This window comes from Hyperolius riggenbachi, chromosome 6 (genome assembly GCF_040937935.1).
Source record: "Hyperolius riggenbachi isolate aHypRig1 chromosome 6, aHypRig1.pri, whole genome shotgun sequence".
NCBI lineage: Eukaryota > Metazoa > Chordata > Amphibia > Anura > Hyperoliidae > Hyperolius > Hyperolius riggenbachi.
The window spans coordinates 344,574,544-344,594,568 of record NC_090651.1 but is presented as its reverse complement, the minus strand read 5'-3'; the positions used below and the strand labels follow the sequence as shown (position 1 = coordinate 344,594,568).

General features: G+C 46.4%; 1 protein-coding gene across 1 annotated transcript in view; it reads right to left on the bottom strand.

Moving 5' to 3' along the window:
- Positions 1-20,025, bottom strand: part of LOC137522967 (carcinoembryonic antigen-related cell adhesion molecule 1-like) — a 70,362-nt gene that overhangs the window by 28,777 nt on the left and 21,560 nt on the right. The window contains exon 2 of the mRNA XM_068243136.1: positions 11,044-11,358. Coding sequence (XP_068099237.1) covers positions 11,044-11,358 — 315 coding nt within the window. The remainder of the gene's footprint in view (positions 1-11,043; positions 11,359-20,025) is intronic.

The window sequence follows — 20,025 nt, the reverse complement described above, 5'->3', positions numbered from 1 at the left end:
GAGTATCAGGGTCCAAGCTGGAGTCAGTCAATTCATCAAAGCTAAGGTTATCTCGGATATGTTGAGGTGTTAGCCCTTTTAAAGGGACTCCGAGCAGTGCAGAAACTATGGAAAGATGCACATCATTTTAAAGCTCTCTTTCTCCTCTTTCCAATGATATATAAACCGCCACCCTACGCCTTTTAGTTTTCGCTATTTTCGCGATTGAAATTGCCGCGGCCGCGATTTCGATCACGAAAATAGAGAAAACTAAAAGGCGTAGGGTAACGATTTAGGTATCGTCAGAAAGAGGAGAAAGAGAGCTTTAAAATGATATCCATCTTTCCATAGTTATATTGTATTACACAGGGCGACTTTTTGTCAAAGTCAGACTCAGCAGCTGCATTCAGCAGAATGGAGCTTCTGACACTGGGGAAAGTGTCGTCCTGTGTAATACAATATAACTATGGCTTGATGGATATCATTTTAAAGCTCTCTTTCTCCTCTTTCTGACGACACCTAAATCGTTGCCCTACACCTTTTAGTTTTCTCTATTTTCGCGATCGAAATCGCGGCCGCGGCAATTTCAATCGCGAAAATAACGAAAACTAAAAGACGTAGGGTGGTGGTTTATATGTCATTGGAAAGAAGAGAAAGAGAGCTTTAAAATGATGTGCATCTTTCCATAGTTTCTGCACTGCTCGGAGTTCCTTTAAGCGGCGATATTTTATTTGATTCTTGACCTGGTGTTTGACGGCTGGTATTGAGAGGGAGAAGTGGATAGTGTGATGGTCTGACCAGGCAACAGGATTAATTTCCACATTGGCTATTGACAGCCCAGTATGGAATATAAGGTCCAGAGTGTGACCTTTCCTGTGAGTAGCAGAGCTGATTGATTGGAGGAAGCCCAGTTCATGTAAGGCACGAGGTAGCTCTTTTCCAAATTGTGAAGAGGAGTCGTCCACCCATGTATTGAAATCTCCAAGAACAATCCATCTGGGGTGTTCCAGTGTTCGGTTGCATAGGAGGTCTACAAGTTCCTCAAGGAAGTCTGAGTATTTTTCTGGTGGGCGGTAGATCAGCAATATGTTTGTAAGGCTTGGTGGTGTATTCTCCACAGTCAGCATGCAACGCATGTGCTGGCGTGGAGGAGGTACACACACTAGCACCAGGAAACAGGCTATCCCTAGTATAGTGGAGGGGAGGACTGACTCCAATAGGAGATTGTGGCGCACAGAGCTGGTGCAGATCTGACAGCCACAAACAATGCTTTCGATATAACGTCTCAGCGCAAAGTAGCGCTGAGCGCACAAATCAGAACTGAGGAGATCAGGACAGGTAGTCAGAATGAACGCTTGCTAGCTAGCGGCTACTTAGCGACAGCAAGCGTCCAAAACCAGACAGACTGGAATGAGGCAGCCAATGCGATGCGGCGATGGCGTGCCTCACAAAGACAGGACAGGATAGTCAGAAAATAGCAGGATTGAGATAGAAGAACGTAACACAGATAAATATACAATAAGTATGTTTTCCTAGCGTATTACAATTACAGCTATCAATGAAACTATTTGTTACGTCTGACTAACATATGTATATATCGGCAATGAACCGATATATGACATAAGCAGGAACGCTGACTAGGAATGGAGTAACACAGGGAACAGGACTCAGAAGGATTCGCTATCTCTTCGCAGAGATGAACGCAATCCACAAACGGTAACAGAACAGGATTCAGAAGGATTCGTTATCTCTTCACAGAGATGAACGCAATCCACAAACAGTAACAAAACAGGATTCAGAAGGATTCGTTATCTCTTCGCAGAGATGAACGCAATCCACAAACAGGACCAGGAACAGGATAACTAGCTCAGCACGGGTGTTCACGGTACGCGCAAACTACCAAAACGTGCTGGAAAACTGACTAACTGAACACAGGAAATAAACAGTTCGTGTACGTATATATCAGCAACACTGATATATCAACGTAACACAAATACAAGGAAAATAATAAACGTGCTGGTATGCATATATATTGGCAATGAACCAATATATGATGCAAAGACCAGCAAAGTATCTTTAACAAGAAACATGATCGGGGGCTAAAGCGACAGCAAGACAGGCTTAAGCTGAAGCTATGAAAACCCAAGGAAACCCTGCAGGAAGCAGATCTTTATACTGAGGTCATCCAATGGGAGCAGACATGCAGATTCCCACACAGGTGAATGATAATCAGTCACAAGCTGACAGCAGGGAAAGACAGACAAAGCTATGCAACTTGCATGGAAATAGATCAGAACTGCCTGAGCTGCAGCACTAATACTTCCAGTAATAGCTGCTGCAGCAGCGATCATTACAGTACCCCCGCCTTTAAAAGTGGATTCCAGACGCTTTTCAAAACTGAAATTTCCAACAAAACAGTCTGACTGATAACCCATGACGACCGGGACAGCCCGGCAAGACCGAACTCCAGAATCAGTCCCCACAAGACTGGACCCATCAGAACCAGAACCTACAGAACCATGCCCATCAGTACTACAAGCCCCAGTGTGACACCCATCAGAACCATGATTTCCAGAAGAAAGCCCTCCGAAACTCCCTGAGCGATACCCACCGCCTTCCAGGAACAGTTCAGAAACGCCAAAGCCTTTGCAATGCCCACCGGTACTGTCTTTACCAACACAAAACCCACTGTTGAACCAGTCCAAGGCACCAGGACAAGTTTTCTCAGAGACCTCCCAGAACACCTTGAAGCTCCAAAGAGATCCCCATAGGTCAGAATGCCCCTTAGGCTCACATGGAGAACTATCAAGAACCCCTATGGAACCTAGGGCAATTCCCGAGTCAGGGCCACAAGGACAAACATCAATATCAGGGCTTTCAGGGACCAGAACCATCTCTGGGCATGCAGGCAGACTGGCAATATCAGAACGTGTTCCCACTAAGGAAGCATCAGAGCACGCTAACACCTTAGACACACTTGGGCATTCTGGCACACAAAGAACATCTGGGCACACCGGCACAAGAGAAACCTCTGGGCATGTCAAGGAACTGTGAGCCTCAGGGTCAGCCAAGACAGGACCAAAACCAGGACTGGCCAAAAAAAAATCATCATGACTAAACTTCGCAACTACTGGACTTTTACACGAGAATGCTGGATCAGACTTAGATGTCGCTGATTCCAGCAAAGTCAGTAACAAATCAGATTCAGGGGCACTAACAAGACAGGACAAATCTTCTGATGTATGCACTGAACCAGACAGGGACTCCACAACTACCTCTGGACTGGACAGAGACTCATTTAATACACTGGATTGGAGCTCATGAGGCGCTGCAGAACAAGTCAGTATTGCAGCAGCCCCCACTGGACTAGGCAAAACTGAGGAATTCCCTGGACAGGAAGGGAACTCTGGAACCTCTGCCACAGCGGCCAGAGAACCAGAATATTTCAGGATACAGGGCTGGGTTTCAGGAACACTCATCAGACCGGACTGAAATTCTGAGATTTCTATTATTTTGACCAGAGAATCAGAATTGTCCATGTTACAGGGCAAGACTTCTGAAACATTCAGAGGACAGGGCTGGAGTTCCTCGGCTGTTACAACACTGGAGAGGGACTCAACATTGGTTAAATCAGACTGTGTACAGGGCAAGGTATCTGACACACTTGCTGACGAGGACAATATTTCAATGGCTTCTGCTTTGCTGGGCAGAAATTCATCAAGTTTTATTAGAGCAGACTTTAATTCCAAAACAGCTGCTAGACAAGTGAATATTACTGCAACACCAACTGAGGTAAGCAGTGCTTCAGCCTCCTCTGCTAGAGGGTTTAAAGTATCCAAAGTACTGGGTGAAGCATAAGACTCTGCGACCACAGCTTCACTGGACAGGATCACTGAACAGTCCATATTGCAGGGCAAAACCATGGAAGCACCTGCTGGACAGCATAATGATTCTGTGACCTGAATTTCATTGGAGAGATCTACTGCACAATTCATGGTACAGGGCAAATTTATTGGAAAATTTTCTGAACAAGGTAATAATTCTGCGATTTCAGGTTCACATAGCAGATGCTCTGAGCTATTCACGAAACTAGAGCGAGGTGTAGAAACAGGAAGATCAAGACACAATGTTTGCGCATCTGAATCACCATTCATTTGTAAAATTGGAAAATTCAGATGCTGGGGTTCTGAGTTTACTAGACAGGATTCCTGGGACTCGGAAACTGATGCAGTGCACCTACTGGCATCTGCTGGATCAGACAGGAGTTGAACTTTATTAACACAGGTAATTTCTGCAGAAGTGTTTGCAGAGACAGGCAAGATTTTTCTGGTGTCTGTTTCACTAAACAAAGAGTCATGAGTACTGGCTAGACTGGACTCGGAAGTCAGCAGGACCTCTGGATTCTCTGCTGAGAAATTTACGCAGGGCAAGGTTAAGAATGTATCAGTGGCTTCTGTTTTACTGGGAAGTAACACTGAGTTATCCCTGGTACAGGGTGGAATTGCAGGAACTTCAATTTCACACAAAAAGAGCTCCGAATCACCTGCTGAATCAGCCAAAGGTGCTGAAGCAGGCGGGTCAGAACGCCAAATTTGCGAATTCGGAGTCACATAAAAATCATCCAAAATCAGTTCCCACACATCAATCAAGGGAGCCACACGGTCATACCTACACACACCAGCCTCTATTAGGTTATAGGCTGACTTAATGCATGCGTTCAATACCATTTCACTTTTTGCACTGTAAAATTGACAAAATGAACTTGAATCATTCTTCCATTCACAGACCAGGGCTTCCATCTCTCCCCTCTCGAATGGAGGATCCCATGCATACTTAACAGCGAAACATTTAGGCTGATCACAGTCTGCAGATATGATTGTGGCAGGCACATGTATAGGGTTAATTAGCAGGTGATTGGCAGATTCCTTATTCTTAAGAATTTCCAATACCTGTAGCAAGTGTTGAACTGTAGTGTATGCAAACTTCCCTTGGTTCACAAATAAGTTGATTTGTTCAATACTCTGTAATATCTCATCATAATCATACTCAGATAATTCTTTTAAACAAAAATCTTTATTTTCCCTAGCCAGGGAGGAAAGTTCATTAGTAGTTTCATAAGTCCATTTAACTCCCCTGAAAGACAATTGCATTTCATTATCTGTTAATGGCAGAATCTCATTATAGGTCTCAGTCGCTAAGGATAACGATTCTGCAGATTGGACACGTTTCTTAGAACGTTTGCGTTTTGCCTTTGACCTGGCGGTTTTTGGTGATTTATTCAAAGCTGCAGGAAAATTATCAGTAACACTTTCTGCTTGCTGCTCATTCTTGCAAGCAATTGAAGGAGCAGCTGATTGGCCTGCTGCTAGGAGTTCATTAAGAGGAAAAGGCAATGGATCTATGCGCAACCAGTTATGGATCACAAACGCTAGAAATTCCAGCGGTCTATCTTTCAAATCGGAATGATTGAGAACATCAAATGCCCACTGGAATAATTCCCCTTTAAACAAAATATAACTTAGTTGGAGTGCCCAGGTTGAAACAGGAGTCGCTTGGAGATCAGGATTGGTCAGGAACCTGGCACATTCAGAGAAAAACTCATTTTCTGTTTCAGAGCTAAGTTCTTCAAATTTTTTAAAGGAACAGGAACCATAATTAACAGTGTCATACTTTCTGGGAATCCCCCCCACAATGGGGATTGGTAATGGGGTTTTCATAATGTAAGGCTTGGTGGTGTATTCTCCACAGTCAGCATGCAACGCATGTGCTGGCGTGGAGGAGGTACACACACTAGCACCAGGAAACAGGCTATCCCTAGTATAGTGGAGGGGAGGACTGACTCCAATAGGAGATTGTGGCGCACAGAGCTGGTGCAGATCTGACAGCCACAAACAATGCTTTCGATATAACGTCTCAGCGCAAAGTAGCGCTGAGCGCACAAATCAGAACTGAGGAGATCAGGACAGGTAGTCAGAATGAACGCTTGCTAGCTAGCGGCTACTTAGCGACAGCAAGCGTCCAAAACCAGACAGACTGGAATGAGGCAGCCAATGCGATGCGGCGATGGCGTGCCTCACAAAGACAGGACAGGATAGTCAGAAAATAGCAGGATTGAGATAGAAGAACGTAACACAGATAAATATACAATAAGTATGTTTTCCTAGCGTATTACAATTACAGCTATCAATGAAACTATTTGTTACGTCTGACTAACATATGTATATATCGGCAATGAACCGATATATGACATAAGCAGGAACGCTGACTAGGAATGGAGTAACACAGGGAACAGGACTCAGAAGGATTCGCTATCTCTTCGCAGAGATGAACGCAATCCACAAACGGTAACAGAACAGGATTCAGAAGGATTCGTTATCTCTTCGCAGAGATGAACGCAATCCACAAACAGGACCAGGAACAGGATAACTAGCTCAGCACGGGTGTTCACGGTACGCGCAAACTACCAAAACGTGCTGGAAAACTGACTAACTGAACACAGGAAATAAACAGTTCGTGTACGTATATATCAGCAACACTGATATATCAATGTAACACAAATACAAGGAAAATAATAAACGTGCTGGTATGCATATATATTGGCAATGAACCAATATATGATGCAAAGACCAGCAAAGTATCTTTAACAAGAAACACGATCGGGGGCTAAAGCGACAGCAAGACAGGCTTAAGCTGAAGCTATGAAAACCCAAGGAAACCCTGCAGGAAGCAGATCTTTATACTGAGGTCATCCAATGGGAGCAGACATGCAGATTCCCACACAGGTGAATGATAATCAGTCACAAGCTGACAGCAGGGAAAGACAGACAAAGCTATGCAACTTGCATGGAAATAGATCAGAACTGCCTGAGCTGCAGCACTAATACTTCCAGTAATAGCTGCTGCAGCAGCGATCATTACAATGTTAATGTTTTCCTCAGCTGAAAGTTGCACCCCCAAGCATTCAAACGAGTTGGTAGGACCTACAGTAAGTGGTCTGATTTTCAAAGCTGATCTAAAGCAAAGTGCAACCCCTCCTCCCCTGCGTTCTTTCCTGTTGCAGTATATCACGGAATAGTTTGTTGGCACAGCTGCCTCCAGGGTGGGGCCAACAGGTTCAGAAAGCCAGGTTTCAGTCAGGCAGGCCAGATCAGAAGACTCTATTAGATCATGTATGATTGCTGTTTTGTTGTTTATTGATCTGACGTTGCAGAGGACAGCCTTGATGGGGCTACCCTGGGAGCTGAGGTCTGAGATTGAGGACTCCAGAAGGGAACAGTCTCCAGATGTGTGGCTGTCATCTCTTCTGGATTGTGCTGGAGCTATTAGGGTTGTTGGCTGAGTCTGGGTGTACTCTGTAGATTTTGTCACAGAGTTATTTTGGTTCTGCAGTGAATAACGTCTTTTCCCACGTCCCCTGGATCCTCTCTTTGTCTTTCTGTAGATTCCAACAGACTTAAGTAGAATTATTGTTGATTTGTCAATTGGATATATATTTCTTGGTTGGTATACAGCTAGAAGTGTCTGTGCTGAATATTGATGTTTACACATTAGGATGGACAAGAGACAGCTCAGGGCTCCTGCTAAGAAAGGCCCTATTTAAAGTCAAGGTGTGAACTTTCACAGCTGTGGCTGGTATCCTGCAGAGATCAAAGGGCCTGTATAGACTGAATTGTCCTTACACAGAGATGTATGGATGGACAGCATGGATTTGAAAACACAGTCCTTTGTTTAGGAGTTTGAAGATATAATATATAATATATGTAGAAAAATATAGTCTATTGAGCATAGATGCTGTAGATAATCGATGAAAGTTACTCACAGGATGGGAGAGGGCAGGCACAAAGAGGCAGAAAGTCTTTAAGGTCTCAGGTCAATTCCAAGGAAGGTGTGCAGTGTCCAGCCGTGTGTGATACCAAGGAAGATCAGTTAATAGCAAAGTCCCCTTACATCCTAGCAACACCAAATTTGCAGGATAAGGTCTTTTTGAAAAATTTTGTTTTCCTCTTGTTCCCACTGTTCTTCTTAACATTCCCTGCAAATTTGGTGTTTCTGGCATTTAAGCGGGCTTTGCTATTAACTGCTAAATTCACCGGGTGTTTCATTTTCCCACGGTCAAAAGGAGTATTTTAAAATCAATTTTCTCAAAAAGTATAAGGTCTTTTTGAAAAAAAAAATTCCTCTTGTTCCCACTGTTCTTCTTAACATTCCCTGCAAATTAGGTGTTTCTATCTTTTGAGGGGGCTGTGCAATTAAACGTTAAAGTCGTCGGGCAGACATTTTCTAAATGGCAGCAAAGCAGGGCTTAAAACGATAAATATCGTTCAGACAGGACAAAAAAGCAGGTTTTAAAACGATAAATTACATTCACTAGGTCTGCGCCATTAAAACGATAAATATTGTTTTAAACAAATATCGGGCAGAAGGGGGCGCCATTATTTAACCGGCGCCATTTATCACTGGACGCGTGGTTTGAGTGCTTATTAATTCTTTGTGCTATCTGTGACTGTGACTGGGAGTATGGAATGGGCGTGACTTATGATGGGGCGTGAACAATCAGAGGTGTGGCAGGGGTGTGTTTATTGATGTGGTAGGGGTGTGTCTTACAGGTATTGCTCTCTTCTTGCCAACAGTTATTATGGGCACGTGGTTCTTTGAATACAGCTTCCTTGGCATTGGAATTTTTTGTTTGTTCAGTTCAGTAAAATTGTTCAGTAAAATGAAGAGGAGTGGTGGCTGTTTTTATATTGTTCATTTCCAGTTAGTGAAACAATGACGGGGAACAGAGAAACAAAACCGCCGGGGGAAGTAGCGCCGTGCAGAGGAGATAACAGCCACGTTGCTGACACCGTGTGCTGCTGCCAAAATAAACAGCGCTAAAATATTAATATAAACACATTAAAGGATAGGTAAACATCTCTGATTAAAAAAATACAATTCTTTCCAGGACAAATTCACACATGGCAACAATCACATAACAGGAGAAACGGAAACTTGGATCTAGGTCAAACTCAACTCACGTAAAGGGCCAAATTCTAAAAATTAGTTGAAGTTGCTGGGTAAATTAGTCATTAAGATTTAACATTTATTTAACAGTCTCAAATAAAGTGGCATAACTATGGTGACTGTGAGGGTGCTGGCTGGATCCCCGCCCCTTTCCCAGAGTAGTGCAGTAGAGCAGTTTAATAGTTACAGGGCCGCCTTCAGGGCAATATAGGAGGTACTGCTGTATGGGGCCCCAACCCAGTCTGGTGCCCAAACAATGGCAGTTCCACATGGGCCCCAGCTGTCAATCACTCCTTTGGCGTGGCCGCATGAGCTGTGTGGTGAAACGCTGTTGATGCGGGCTGGTGGTGGGGCCTGACACGTGGCAATGCAGGGGGGAGGACTACAATGCAATGTGGCTCTGCCCTGTTATGCTGTGGCCCGGCCTTTGCACATGGCTCTGCCCCCTTGTGGGTCTAAAGTGACAGGTAGAGGAGGCTTGCTACACCAAGAGGCCCCACTCCCCACACCTGCCCAGTAGGTTTGCCCAGTATGGGACCCAGAAAATTCTGACGGCGGCCCTGAATATTTAACTGCTCCAGTGCTGCTTCAGGTCTCCTCTTCCTGACAGTCACATGCTCTATGCTGCATATCTCTGGCTCCAAGCAGATACATGTCATGTGATCGGGAGAAGGAGGGATTGAAGCACAGAGCATGCAGCTGGCAGGAAGAGCAGAAGAGACACAGCGCAGCGCTAATTTTGCAGGGAGGTCCCGTGGGTTGATGCTGAACCCAGGCTTGGCTCAAGCTGACTATGTTTCAACCAAAGATACTGACATACTCTGGATGGGAAGGCAGCGTACTGTTCTTCTTTTACTGCTTACAATGATGCACATTTGAAGCTCTTGAGAGCCACACAAAATGGCAGGGAGGGCCGCACTTGTTTGACACCTGTGCTCTAGATGCTTCGCACATCCTCCTTGAGAGTATCCCCGCTGCGCTTCTCATTGTGCACAAGCTGTGTAATTATGAATGTGCTGTAGCACGGGACCGCTCCTTGTTGAGTGACTTCGGCTAACTGCCAGGGCTGGATTTAATCCAAGGCCACCTAGGCACCACTGGATCAAGAGCGGGTGTGCAGCAAGCTATACTAGGGGGAAGAGTCACCTGGCTATCTATACTGGAGGGAGAAAGGTCATCAGGCTATCAATACGGAAGGGGGAGGGCTGGTCATCTGGCTTCTTATACTAGGGGGAAGGGGGGATTATCAGGATACCTATTCTGGAGGGAAGGGGGGGGGGTCATCAGTGTATCTAAAATGAAGGAAGGGGGGAAGGGTCATCTGGCTACCGATACTGGAGGGAAGGGTCTACAGGCTACCGATACTATCTATACTGAAGGGGGGCAGCTGCTGACAGTGACCTTGAGTGGTAAAGAGTACAAATCCGGCACTGCTAACTGCTCAGGCGAGGCCTTGTACACGACGGGAAGCATGGCCACGAGAACACATCCAACAAGCTCTTATCAGATATGTTCAGAGAGTCTGTATGTAGCACCAATGAGGGGTGACAGGGAGTCTGTACAGGGAGCCTCTGGACTATTTAGAGCAGTGGTCCTCAAACTAAGGCCTGTGGGCCGAATGTGGCCCCCTGAGGCTTTTTTACCGACCCCACACGCACAAAATGTATTACTTATAGATGTGGTCAGCCACATCTTTAAATATGTGTGGTCCCTATATAGAATAGCAGTGCTGGCACCACCCATCCACATGGAAGCCAGAAAGCAGTAATTCACTGGTTTCCCATCACTGCTGTCCACTGCAGGTTGTCACCTGGGTATGCTTCATTGTCTGGCCCGCAAAGACTTCTACATCATTTTATGTATACTCCGGCCCCCCAGCAGTCTGAAGTATGTTAACCCGGCCCATGACCCAAAACGTTTGGGGACCCCTGATTTAGAGGCTTCCCAGTACTTACTGTAGGTAAGTATCTCATTTTTTTTTTTAGGGCCGCCTCAAAATTCACTTTGACCCAAACCTTTATAGACAGACCTGCGACCCGTGAGACATAACGTCAGACCCACCTTTCACAGACACATTTAAAGTTAATGATGCAAACTCATTGCTCGTGTCCATAACCGTGATGTTGTACTTTCCGGAGTCTGTCAGGGTGGATGAGGAGATAGACATAAAGTACTCATTCAGGGTAAGCCTGCCTTGGTAACCAGATACAACGAATACAGTCCCCGCAGTCCAGACCGCCAGCAAACTACCATTCAGAGTCCAGATTATGTTCTGAGGAGTTACCCCGTAGCTGACCGTCAGGTTGATGGGGTTTCCGGTCCAGATTAATGGAGAAGGATTTGTAGTGGTTATGGTGAAGGCCTCTCCTCCTTTACCTGTAGAAAAGGAAGAGCAAGTCATACAAGCATACATGTAAAAAAGGTGCCTGGAAAAAAGGCGCGGGGGATTGCCCCTAGTAGAATATCTATAAAGTTACTGATATTCTACTACTTAATTCTAATAGGAAAATCTTGTTAATTGTTATTGATATTTTACTATGTCTTAACCTATCCCTACTCTCACACAGAACCCTCCCTCTGCTGATGCCAAAACCTAAGACCTCACACTACTGATGCCTAACCCTAAGAACTCCCTCTGCCTATGCCTAACCCTAAAACCTCCCTTTACCAATGTATAAACCTAAGTCTTCCCTCTACCGATGTCTAACCCTAAGACTGCCCTCTACGTATGCCTAACCATAAGACTTCCCTCTACCAATGTCTAACCCTAAGACCGCCTTCCACCAATGCCTAACCCTAAGACTTCCCTCTACCGATGGCTAACCCTTAGACCTCCCTCTGCCGATGCCTAACCATAAGACCTCCCCCTACCGATGCCTATCCCTAAGCCCTCCCCCCTCTATGATCCATAACCCTAACACCTCCCTCTACAGATTTTTTTAAGCCTAAGACCTCCCTCTACCGATGTCTAACCCTAGGATCTCCATGTACTGATGCCTAACCCTAGGACCTCCATCTACTAATGCCTAACCCTTTGACCTCCATCTACCAATGCCTAACCCTAAGACCTCCCTCTGCCCATGCCTAACCCTAAGACCTCCATCTACCACTGCCTAACACTAAGACCCCCCCTCTACTGATGCCTAACCCTAAGACCTCCCTCTACCGATGCCTAACCCTAAGACCTCCCTGTACCAATGCCTAACCCTAAGACCTCCCTCTACTGATGCCTAACCCTAAGGCCTCCCTCTACTGATGCCTAACCCTAAGGCCTCCCTCTACCGATGCCTAACCCTAAGACCCCCCCTCTACTGATGCCTAACCCTAAGACCTCCCTCTACCGATGCCTAACCCTAAGACCTCCCTGTACCAATGCCTAACCCTAAGACCTCCCTCTACTGATGCCTAACCCTAAGACCTCCCTCTACCGATGCCTAACCCTAAGACCTCCCTGTACCAATGCCTAACCCTAAGACCTCCCTCTACTGATGCCTAACCCTAAGACCTCCCTATACCTATGCCTAACACTTAACTCCCCCCATGCTAACCGTAATCTACCCCTGCCGCAAAGGTGTCGGCGTGTGCCCAAAATTTCTTTCATTGCTGCAAACTGCAACAATGGTGCTTATGGTGCCACCCTTTTTCGGTATGGGCTCCTGTGCCCTCTCTCCTGATTTGGTCATACAGGGCATGTACACTAATAGTGCCAGTTTAGTGAAGCACCAGCAGAGAACAACAGGATATAATTTCTGCTTTGTTTTTTTTTACAAGGGCAGCTGCAATCTGTCCTTTCCATCCTAGAGTAAACAAGCAGTAGCCATAAACGTTGATAAACCTCACCACCTCTGTACAATATAAATTGTGAAAAACAGCACATCAGGTTAAAGGTTCTACATTGATAAACCTCATCTCTATACAAAATACAAACAGCACATCAGGGGAACGGTTCTGCAAAGCCAGAGAGGTGGGGACGGTACAGATGCTTCGACTTTCATCCAAACAGGTATTTCCCAATATGACTATGATGATGAACTGAATACAATAGATAGCAATGTCTCTCACCAGCTGAGCATCACCAGCAGTTTCTTAGGGCCCATTCACACTAGAGCGTTTTACCGCGATTTCGGCAAAACGCTCAAACGCTAGTGCTTTTAAAAAGCGCTAGTGTAATGAAACCCTGTGGGCCCGTTCTTACTTGGGCGATTTGCGTTAATCGGCGCAAATCGCCCAAAAACGCTAAACGCAAACGTGTAGCCTGCACCATTTTCAAGCGATTTCCCGGCGACCGCGTTTCAGTGCTAAAGCTCTAAACGCGATTGCGGAAAAAATCGCCGCAGTGTTCAGTGATTTTTTTTCCGCATGAAATTGTGTAAAAATCACTCCTGCAAAACGCTGGCAAAAATCGCCGGCATTTTGCGTTTCTAAGTGGGAATGGGCCCTAAAAGAGAATCTGTAATGTAAAAAAATCCCTCTGGGATACTTACCTCGCGAAGGGGAAGCTTCTGGAGCCGAATGAGGCTTCCTCTGTCTTCCTCCATTCAAAGATCCTCCGAAGTGTGATGAGGTAAATATTTACCTGCCGCGATCCTGTGCAGGCGCACTAGACGCTCTTTATTCGGGTTAAGGTGGAAATAGCTCTACTGCGCAGGCGCAAGTCCTTTTTTTTTGTACTTCTTGGACAGCACACCTATCTTGCTTCAACGGCTGTGCCAGGTCTAGCCTGTATGGCTGATACAGACTTAAAGGGGAACTGAAGAGAGAGGTATATGGAGGCTGTCATGTTTATTTCCTTTTAATCAATACCAGTTGCCTGGCAGCCCTGCTGGTCTATTTCTCTGCAGTAGTATCTGATTAAAACCAGAAACAAGCATGCAGCTAGTCTTGTCAGATCAGACTTATAAGTCTGAACCACTGAAACACCTGATCTGCTGCATGCTTGTTCAGGGGCTATGGCTAATAGTATTAGAGGCAGAGAATCAGCAGGGCTGCCAGGCAACTGGTATTGCTTAAAAGGAAATAAACATGACAGCCTCCATATACCTCTCTCTTCAGTTCCCCTTTAATGCAAGCAAAAAAGTGAAGATGACCAGCACTTGCCAATTGCAAACAGTAGCATGAGGACTTCCTCCAGGATAGGTTACGCCTCCATTGCAGCCCAATTCCAATCACAACGGACTGTCGCCATTTCCAAAGGATAAACCGCTCTTTGTCAAGTGAAAGCACTTGACAAAGAGCGGTTTATCCTTTGGAAATGGCGACAGTCCGTTGTGATTGGAATTGGGCTGCAATGGAGGCGTAACCTATCCTGGAGGAAGTCCTCATGCTACTGTTTGCAGCTAAGAGCTATATCTACTATCAAGAGCTATAGTTACATTCTGGGAGTCCAGATGTCATGGCTATTTTTGTTCACTTTCTTTGTGAATAAATACCCTGCTTTTTAAGAATTGGCAAGTGCTGGTCATCTTTACTTTTTTGCAGGCGCAAGTCCTTTTACACCTGCGCAGTAGAGCGGGTACGATTGGACTCGGCTATTCCTGCCTAGCCCGAACGGAGAGCCGCTAGTATGCCTGCACTGGATGCTGGAGAGGTAAGTATATCCTTGTCAAGCTTGCCGGGAGTGTGTTCGAGGGAGCCAGTCCTTGTTGTGATTTGAGTATCCGAATCTGAGTTTCGCATGCCTGTCCTGTAATCTGAAAGAACTTTCTCACAGACAAGAATAAAAGACTGAATTGTTCATTTAAAGCCCTGTGTTTCTGTTCTGGTATTTGTATGTAGCCCTGCCTTCCTAGTGATGCTTAGCCTAGGCTGTTTAGCCATGCCGGATTCTCCTCCCGAAGCATTCTAGAAGACCAGACATTATTTTCACTGGCTTTGGAATTCTCAGACCTTAACCGTCCCACACCATACCTAACCAGGGGCGTAGCAATAGGGGTTGCAGAGGTTGCGACGGCATCAGGGCCCCTGGGCCAGAAGGGCCCCGAAGGGCCCTCCCGTACTACAGTATTTGCTCTCTATTGGTCCTGTGCTCATAACCACTTCTATAGATACTTCGAATAGCAGTAATCATTAACAAACTCCTCCCCATCCCCTTCTTGCACCTCTGACACTGTAGTTGCCATTGGCAGGTTTTGGTGCGCTGTATCAATTGTTATGTGTAGAGCACTTGGGGGGCCCCAATGTAAAACTTGCATCGGGGCCCACAGCTCCTTAGCTACGCCACTGTGTAACCTAACCGCTATGGGCTCGCTATTTTTAGCTGTATTTTGCAGCTCAAAAGTCCGGTTAAATTTCCACCCATAGCCGCAATTTATATAGGAGCCAAAACTTCCACGCTTTACGGGTCGTACAAATGTCCTGTTTCCTGTACATCTACAATAAACCTACTGCTAGCTGTACAGAACTTAGTCAGAGTCAGTTCTGTAATGCCCTATAGTGGAATTGCACATTTGTGTGTTTAGTCTGCCATCCTATTCCAAAACTTTTTTCCTGTTTTGTGTACTTTAGAGTGATTTAAACTTTCAGTATGCAGGAGGAAATCCTCATGCTTGCTGTAAGTAGGCTATTAATAACAATCTTATTTATTGTAGACGGGAAAGAAAGATTAACTTGTTGTGCTTACTGTCTCCAATAAAGCAGATTGTTATTTATAGCCCTGAGACAGCCGGTATGTGGCGTCCTTCCTCCATGCTGACCGGTCTCTCTGCTTCCCGGCATTGAGGCGGTCTTCCCACTCACTTTTTCATATTCTACTTATCTTTGAAAAAAAAAAAACAGTCCACTCAGTCACAACCCTATTTCCAAAAAGTTTGGACAATGAGTAAAATGTAAATAAAAAGCAATGGTTTGCCAATCATGTAAAATCTTATGTAATTACAATTTGGATCTGCTATTCTGCTGTCTTCTGGATTGGATCCTGGGTGCCCTTTACCTGCTGTATGTTTTGAAGTCTGCCGCTTGACAATATTGCATTGTTTGTATTTTTATTTTATCTTGTTCGATAAACCTGTTGCTGAAAAAAAAAATCTATATTTATTGGAAATTAGCACCAAAACAGTATAGCAAATGATGCAATTGTAAATATGCTTTGTAAATATATACTGCCAGGGGCATAACAATAGACCCTGCAAGGGATGCAGCCGCAGGGGGGCCCAGAAGCCGCAAGGGGTCCCGTGGGGGGAGAAGTTTCTTTTCCTTGAGAGACTGACAACTAAGGGCACAGAGATAAAAAGCTCAATGCACAATTGTGACTTTGTCGGCTTAGCCACTGATAAGGAAACATAAAAAGCTTTGCAGACAAAGATTTGTAGACAGTCCCTATCCAGTGTGCAGCAGGGCCTTGTCTACAACGCCCAGCCCCCAACCTCTCTGCCCCTCCCCAAGTGCTCTGTACTGTAGTGATTCTGGAGAAGTCTGCGGAGCCAGTGCTGCTCCATCAGAGGACAGAGTGAGTGTAATAAGCTGAGGCTGGGAGCACACTCGTCTGTTGGTTTTCTGCACACCATGTGTGTCTGTATGTGCTAAAAAATGTAGGTTTTGTCACAGAAGCTAATGTGATTGATAAAGTAAATGTGAGCAGAGCTTCACTGCTCTCTGATTTTATCTGCATGGAGAAAACACATTCACGTGTGCACTAGCCAATTGAATAACATTGGTTCTCAGTTTACCTGTGCAGCGGGGGAGGGGCCCCCATCCAAAGTTTGGCAGGGGGGCCTAGTGATTTCTAGTTACGCCCCGTTAACACTCCCTGGCTAATTAAAGGTAACCTGAGATGAAAAGAAAAAAAAATTCATACATATCTGGGGCTTCCTCCAGCCCCCTTCAGCCTGATCGCTCCCTTGCCACCATCCTCCACCGCCTGGATCTTCTGTAAGGTCTCCCGGTATCTTCGGCCAGTCGGGGCTTACAGCTAGTGTTGGGCGAACAGTGTTCGCCACTGTTCGGGTTCGCCCGGATTTTGGGCTGTTCGAGTTCGGTTCGGGCTTCGCCGGACACCTCGTGGTGTTCGACCATGCGTTCGGCCATGCGGTCGAACGTATGTTCGGCCTGACAGCGCATGGCCGAACGTTCCCCGAACGTTCGGCTCGCGCTGTGATTAGCCGAGCGGGTCACGTGGTTCGGGCTCGAACACGCGGCTCGCACTGCGATTGGCCGAGCGGGTCACGTGGTTCGGGTAAATAAATACCCGAACCGCGTCATTTCTCCGCCACTTGAAGTTGGGTTTAGCTTTGGGTAGGCAGGCAGGTTAGACTCTCTCACCAGCTAGGCTAGCCAGGGCCCCCCCAGCCTCCTAGTCATACTACTGTAGTACCAGTCAGCGTGCTTGTACTGCTGGGATCATTAGTACTTCCGCCACCAGTATATAGCATTGTCTATTTGCCACTGTACTGCCAGTCAGCGTGTACTTCTGGGATCAGTAGTACTTCCGCCACCAGTATACAGCATTGTCTATTGCCACTGTACTGCCAGTCAGCGTGTACTGCTGGGATCAGTAGTACTTCCGTCCGTCACCAGTATATAGCATACTATATAGCATTGTCTTATTGCCACTGTACTGCCACAGTCAGCGTGTACTGCTGGGATCAGTAGTACTTCCGTCCGTCACCAGTATATAGCATACTATATAGCATTGTCTTATTGCCACTGTACTGCCACAGTCAGCGTGTACTGCTGGGATCAGTAGTACTTCCGTCCGTCACCAGTATATAGCATAATTTATAGCATTGTCTTATTGCCACTGTACTGCCACAGTCAGCGTGTACTGCTGGGATCAGTAGTACTTCCGTCCGTCACCAGTATATAGCATAATTTATAGCATTGTCTTATTGCCACTGTACTGCCACAGTCAGCGTGTACTGCTGGGATCAGTAGTACTTCCGTCCGTCACCAGTATATAGCATTGTCTATTTGCCACTGTACTGCCAGTCAGCGTGTACTTCTGGGATCAGTAGTACTTCCGCCACCAGTATACAGCATTGTCTATTGCCACTGTACTGCCAGTCAGCGTGTACTGCTGGAATCAGTAGTACTTCCGTCCGTCACCAGTGTACAGCATACTATATAGCATTGTCTTATTGCCACTGTATTGCCACAGTCAGCGTGTACTGCTGGGATCAGTAGTACTTCCGTCCGTCACCAGTATATAGCATACTATATAGCATTTTCTTATTGCCACTGTACTGCCACAGTCAGCGTGTACTGCTGGGATCAGTAGTACTTCCGTCCGTCACCAGTATATAGCATAATTTATAGCATTGTCTTATTGCCACTGTACTGCCACAGTCAGCGTGTACTGCTGGGATCAGTAGTACTTCCGTCCGTCACCAGTATATAGCATAATTTATAGTATTGTCTTATTGCCACTGTACTGCCACAGTCAGCGTGTACTGCTGGGATCAGTAGTAGTTCCGTCCGTCACCAGTATATAGCATACTATATAGCATTGTCTTATTGCCACTGTACTGCCACAGTCAGCGTGTACTGCTGGGATCAGTAGTACTTCCGTCCGTCACCAGTGTATAGCATACTATATAGCATTGTCGTATTGCCACTGTATTGCCACAGTCAGCGTGTACTGCTGGGATCAGTAGTAGTTCCGTCCGTCACCAGTGTATAACATACTATATAGCATTGTCTTATTGCCACTGTACTGCCAGTCAGTGTGCGTGTACTGCTGGTATCAGTACAACCATAATGAAGAAATCCAGTGAAAGAGGGAGGGGCAAGGGAAGAGGTGTTTCCCCTGACGGTTCACGTAGAGGCCGCAGTGGAGCACCTAAGAAAACCCACTCAATACCACCCATGTGTGCCAGACAAACAACCCTCACTAATCCACAAGAGCAGGACCGGATAATGAATTGGTTGACCTCTCAAGCGTCCAGCAGCGGGTTAAGCAGCAGCAGCACCAGCACATCCTTGTCACGCACGAGGTCCTCTGCCAGTTACAAGGAGCCAGTGGGCACAACGGTGACACAACCAGCAGCTACACCATGCACACAATGGCCAAATAACCAGTCCGAACAATTATTTCCGGACACAATGGGCTCTTCAGAGGAGCTATTCCCACTCCTACCCCCACAAACCATGGAACAACCAGAAATGTTGTGCCCGGATTCACAACCATTGTGCGAGGAAACTGCACCACTCATTGAAATGCAAGGCGAGGACGAAGACACCCAAATCCCTGAGCAATGTGCGCAGGAATTGGAATTGCAGGAGGTCCACCAAGAACATCTTGAAGACATGGGAGTGAGGTGCGCAGAGGGTGTTCTGGGGAGCTCTAGTCCACTGCACACAGACACAGTCACAGATGAGGAGATGGAAGAGGAGGTTTTGGACGATGTGGACACAAACCCGGATTATCGAGTAGAACCTCGCCGTCGGGATAGCAGCAGTACAGATGAGTCTGCTGCAGAACCCACTGCTGCAAGAGTTCGCCGTGTGCCACAAAGTAGGCGGGGTATTTCGGACACAACAGGCGTAGCCGTAGAAGTGAGACGCCAAAGAGGCACGAAGCAAACTCGCCAGCAAAGCAGGAGATCAAAAGTCTGGGCTTTCTTTGAAGACTGCAGGGTGGATGTTACCATGGTGATTTGCAAGGTGTGCAGGACCCGACTGAGCAGGGGGAAAAATGTCAACAACCTCTCCACCACCAGCATGCGCCGCCACATTGTAGCCAAACATAGCACTCTGTGGTCAAACACGCAAGGCCAGGGTAGCGGCTCGCTTCCAGCCCCCAGCAACACTGCCTCCGTTGTCACCAGACCCTCCTCAGCAGCAGCCCAGCCATTACGTGGTGCACAAACATCCGTAGTAGACGACGATGTCAGTTTCCGTGGTTAGCAAAATAACCAGAAGCTTGAAAAATGCCGTTGCCTGCAAGGTTCACCTCACCACAGACACCTGGACGAGTGCCTTTGGCCAGGGTCGATACATCTCCCTGACGGCGCACTGGGTGAACCTTGTGGAGCCTGGCAGTGACTACTCCTCACCGGCTACGGCGCGGGTGTTGCCCACGCCGCAAACTGCTGGACCGGCGTCCCTCAG